This window comes from Galeopterus variegatus, unplaced genomic scaffold, assembly GCF_000696425.1.
Source record: "Galeopterus variegatus unplaced genomic scaffold, G_variegatus-3.0.2 Scaffold3802, whole genome shotgun sequence".
In the NCBI taxonomy this organism is placed as follows: domain Eukaryota; kingdom Metazoa; phylum Chordata; class Mammalia; order Dermoptera; family Cynocephalidae; genus Galeopterus; species Galeopterus variegatus.
The window spans coordinates 74,856-79,997 of NW_007729913.1; the positions used below are offsets into that span (position 1 = coordinate 74,856).

At 38.2% G+C, this 5,142-nt stretch overlaps 1 protein-coding gene across 1 annotated transcript in view; it reads right to left on the minus strand.

Annotated features, from left to right (window-relative positions):
• Positions 1 to 5,142, minus strand: part of RHAG (Rh-associated glycoprotein) — a 28,351-nt gene that overhangs the window by 5,546 nt on the left and 17,663 nt on the right. Inside the window, exons 3-6 of the mRNA XM_008586022.1 lie at positions 5,069 to 5,142; positions 3,867 to 4,017; positions 1,457 to 1,604; positions 1,027 to 1,193 (exon numbers count right to left, since the gene is read on the minus strand). The exon at positions 5,069 to 5,142 is cut by the window's right edge and continues 1 nt beyond it. Of these exons, the coding sequence (XP_008584244.1) occupies positions 1,027 to 1,193; positions 1,457 to 1,604; positions 3,867 to 4,017; positions 5,069 to 5,142 (540 nt within the window). The remainder of the gene's footprint in view (positions 1 to 1,026; positions 1,194 to 1,456; positions 1,605 to 3,866; positions 4,018 to 5,068) is intronic.

The window sequence follows — 5,142 nt, forward strand, 5'->3', positions numbered from 1 at the left end:
AGGGTTGCGATCCCGTTGCCGGTCCCTGTCCGGTACGGGTGCGACACTGAGGGTTGCAATCCATTGCCGGTCACGAAAAAAAAAGACAAAAAGGACAAAAATAAATAAATAAATAAATTACAATATTCTTTTCCTTCTTCAGGTTAGAAAAGTAGGCTGGCTGATGTAGGGTTACTCTTTCACTGCCGTTTCTCTAGCTCACAGGCGAGACAATTTGTAGAGAATTGAAATACATGTGTTTTGAGCTATGCTTAAAAAATAAATTACAATATTCTTTTCCTTCTCCAGGTTAGAAAAGTAGGCTGGCTGATGTAGGGTTACTCTTTCACTGCCGTTTCTCTAGCTCACAGGAAAGAAACTCAAGAGACCAGTTTGGGGGAATTTTTAAAAAAACATTTTATTTCGAACTAATTTTAGACACATAAAACTTGCAAAAATACTATAGTTTCCATATGTTCCTCACCCAGTTTTCTCCATGTTAACATGTAACATAATCATAGATAGAGGAAATTAGCCTTAATACAATACTATTAAAGACGTTATTTGAATTCCACTATTTGTCCCACTAATGTCCTTTTTCTTTTCTAGAATCTTATTCGGGGTCACACGGTGCATTCAGTTGTTATTTCTTTGACAGAAAAATTTGCAGTTGGGAAAACAGAATCAGTGTGCACCATCCCACTTTCCTCCTACTCTTTCATGAGTCTTGTTTCTAAAGAAAATTTTCTAAGAACTTGGGAGCAGTTAGCACTATCATTAAAGAAATATACCTCAAGTCTTTGATTTTTACATGACTACATTGCCTACTAGACTGTAAATTCCTTAAGAACACTTTTTAATTTGCAAGAGTACAAATTTGATGAATAAATAAATGAATGGATAAATACTATTTTCAAAACATTCTCCAAGGTCTGCAATTTTGTGATTTGTCCTGATAGCTCAGCCATGATGCAGAAATGACCTACGTATCTGAGCAACTGTCAGTGTCGCTAAGTGAAATTTCATGGGAGTTAATATGGCACTTACCATATCCAGCTTGCCTCGGTGCTTGGCAAGGCTGGAGGATGCATACACTGTGATGACGCAGGCGGCGAGAGAGAAGTACGTGTTTACGATGGCCCTGTACTGTTTGTTTCCAGATTCAGCAATAGCAGAATTAAAGCTGGGCCAAAACAGCCACAGGAAAAGAGTCCCTGCAGTAAACCACAAGAAGGGAGATTAAGTCTGAATATGGAAGACTGTCCAAGGGAGGCAGTTTGCCTCAGGTGCTGACAATGTCTCTACTTTTCGACTTAATTGTCTAAGAGCTAGGAGAAAAGAGGAACACTGAGCCAGCTAAAGAAAAGCAGTATTCAAAGGATGTCCCTTCTTGAACATCTTCACAACCCTGTTGGAGTTAAGCTTCATTTGTGCCTGACCAAAGAGACAAGAATCAGGCAAGTTCATCTGCACTCACCAATCATTGCAAACAAATCTGAGTGGTACACAGACTCTTCGTTGTTATGACCTCCTCTCAGGCCAGGTCGATACAAGATGAGTGCCACAGCCAAGCCAAAGTAGGCCCCAAAGGCGTGGATCGTCATTGAGGCTCCAATATCGGAGGCCTGAGGAGACAGAACGGCATTCATGTAGAGGTGAAACCAAGTCTCAGCACAGGAGAAAAGTCAATGAAAGAATTGCTTCATTGGTTAAACAGTAAAAATACATTGAGAAAGAAAGAATGTGTCAGAAAAAGGGGGATAAAACAGGGTAGTAAAATTAAAAAAAAAAAACAGGCTTTCGAGCCATGCAGAACTGATTTTCACTCCTAGGTCAGGTACTTCCTTGCAATGTGACTTTAGACAAATAACTAAACGCCTCCCAATCTCAAGTTCTGTAAAATGGGGAAATATTACCCACCTAACAGAGACTTAGATGTGACCATGTTTCTAAAGTGCCACATCCTTAGAGGGCACTCAGTACATTCTAGGTTACTTCTCCAGGTTAGGGAGATTCTCAGTGAGATATTAGGTATTGTACTCAATACAAAACAAAAATGATTTTCACTCACTGGACACTGCAGTTAAAGCTCACTTAATTGCTACTCAAAGACTTGAAACTTCAAAATGCTGGAGATTTTCCCCTATATTTTTTTACTCTGCTATATGATGACATGAAAATCAGCTGAATTTCAAGATTCATTTGAAGACAGACATTTTAGGTCCCTCTTTGGACATGGTACGAATTTGACCCAATTTTTTATATTTCCTGCTTCTAGAGGGAAAGTTCAGATGGCCAAACCCTAGGCATTACTCTGTACTTATTAAGACTGGAAAATGATACAAATTAATTTATTTAAGATTTTCAAATTGAAGTAAAAAGGGTCTCCTGGTTGTTATTCCATTTTGACTAGACATAGACAGACCCAGCACTTGGTTGGAATGAGTCCAAGTGTTATTCCAGCATGTCTGACCTTTCTAGCAACCTTTAGCCTCTCTCAACACTTAGTCCCCTCCCTGCCCTGCTATACCATGTGGTTTCAGGAGGGTGGGAGATGGCAGTTAATCTTGCTTGGACTTTACAAATATGATGTGAGTCTGTGTCTCTTCTTAAATGCTCATGTATTTGTAAGCAAAAAAAACCTTCTCTATTTCTCTCTTTGGAGCTATCAACTTAGTCTTTACTCAGTCAGCAGGCATCATCTAAAGGGTATTTGTTAATGTGGTCTGCTTACCTTGGTGGCTTTATCTTGTACCAGTTAATTCTTTTCACCTTGCTCCATCCAAAGGTTTTCCTTTAGTTTCTCATTATTAATTCAAGGCTCTATACTTGCTGTGACTTTGGTTTAAAGTACATTTCTCTCCATTAGTTAATTGAAAACCCCCCAGGTACCTTTTAGGTCCAGCTTACCTGTGACTTCCTAAGAACCTCTCCTTGATTTTATAACCCAAATTAGGTAATCCCTAGAACAAGAAATCTACTGCCTACCCACCATTTCTCAGCATCAATACCCATTTTCGTATACAATTTTAAGTTCTGTCGGCAGGTTAAAGACATTTTACCCAAGCACAAACAAAAAATTATGTTCAAGGAAATGTTCCCAATAGCAAAAGACTATTTAAAACCATAAAAAAAAAAATAAATAAATTAGGTCATCCCTACTTATTTTTCATAGCATGTATTTCAATTTATAATTTTTGTGTGTGTGTGTCTTTGGGTGGATGGATGGATATGTAATTATTTGTTTGATTTCTGTTTCCCCCACTAGATTATAAGCTCCTTAACTATTTTGCTTGTGACTGAATCAGCAACACCTACAAAGTTGCTAAAAATATTTGTTGTGTAACTAAATGTTCAACAGAAGTATAAACAAAATAACAGAATACTGAAGAGTGCCCAGAAATATTCTATTTATTATCTGCAGGGCAATCAATAAGATTTTTTGTGGAAGGGGAGAACTTTGACCTAGGCCTTAGCAAAAACCTATATGAGGCTATGTATAGGGCTAGTCACACAGTAATTGAAATAGAAATAGAAATTGATCACTAATAGACAATACGAAATAATAAAAACAGTTGTGGAGTTAGAAAAATATGGGTTTGAATCCAGACTCAGGCAAGTCATTTAGCATCTGTGATCATCAGTTTCACTGTGCATAAATGGTAACAATAATATCTACTTTATAGAGTTGTTGTGAACATGAAATGAAATAATGTTTATGAAACCCCTGGTTTATAATAGGCACTCAGTAAATGATAGCTGTCATTACTAATTGCTATGGCATCATTCTCACCAAGGTTTGCCCCTGTGTGGAGTGGGCATCCACTGTGTGTTGTGTCCAGGACTGATGCCCAAAGCTAGGTAAGTATAGATCCTCCAACTCTTACCTTAAAGATCTCAGCAACCAGATATTCGTTGCCAGCAAAGACAGCAATTTCTATAATTGCCATAATCAGCATTTGGATTGGACTCGTTTTTCCCAGGACAGCTCCAAAAGAAATCAGAACTGTGGCTGTACTGAAGTCTGCATTTATCATGCTGAGGTGAAAAGAAAGAATAAACTGAAGCATAGCGTATGCTCAAAATAAAACCGTGAGTTGTAATGGACTACATCATCACCTTAACCAGAGTCCAGTCCCCTCTTCCACCAGACTGTATCAGGCACTCTAAGAGTGACCTCAAGTGTTAGAACAGCTAGAGTAAATGGTGAAAGGAAGAAATTTCACCATATACACTTTTGCTGTTCTATCATTTTCTTTATTGTAACTTACCTGTCCTTTATCTCATTTAGGGTTTTACTTATTTGTGTTGATCTGGCAAATGGATTATTTTCTAGAGTGAGTATTTACTATTGCACAACAATAAGAACACATACTTTCATTTGAAAAACAATCTTCAAAAAATAACGGGGGATTTTTCTCCCCATAGCCAAGATGGAAGGAATAGTAATTTTATGACAGGGTGTTTCTCATATCCTTGAAATCAAGCCAGAGAGGTTATAAACATAAATGTATGATCCAGCTCAGTAGAGCAAGGCATTGATCTGGATCCTTGGATTTGATTAATCTTCTGTTGCCTATGGGAGTCAACTTGTCAGCCAGTTCAGAGCCTGAACGACAATGGACCAAACAAAGAAACAAATGATCTGAAAACACAATGGTTGAAAAATAAAGAATTTTCTTAGTCTGTTTAGGCTATTATAACAAAATGCCACAAATTGGGTGGCTTATAAACAACAGGAATTTATTTCTCACAATTTTGGGTGCTGAAAAGCCCAAGATCAAGATGCCAACAGATTCAGTGTCTGAAGAGGGCTTGCCTTCTGTTTCACAGATGGTGTCTTCTAGATGTATTCTCATGGTATTCCCATGGTGGAAGGGGTGAGGAGTCTCTTTGTGGACTCTTTTTATTTTTTATTTTGGGGGCCTCTTTTACAAGGGCACTAATCCCATGCATGAGGGCTTTTCCCTTCATAACATAATTACCTCCAAAAAGCCCCACTTTCTAATATCATTACCATGGGGGTTAAGATTTCAACATACAAATTTTGTGGGAGCACAAAGATTCAGACCATAGCAAGGATGCTCACTTTTTGATTCCAATGTGAAATTTCTGTCCATGGCTGTGCAGGATCCCCTGTGCAATAGCGCCCCATTGGAGGCC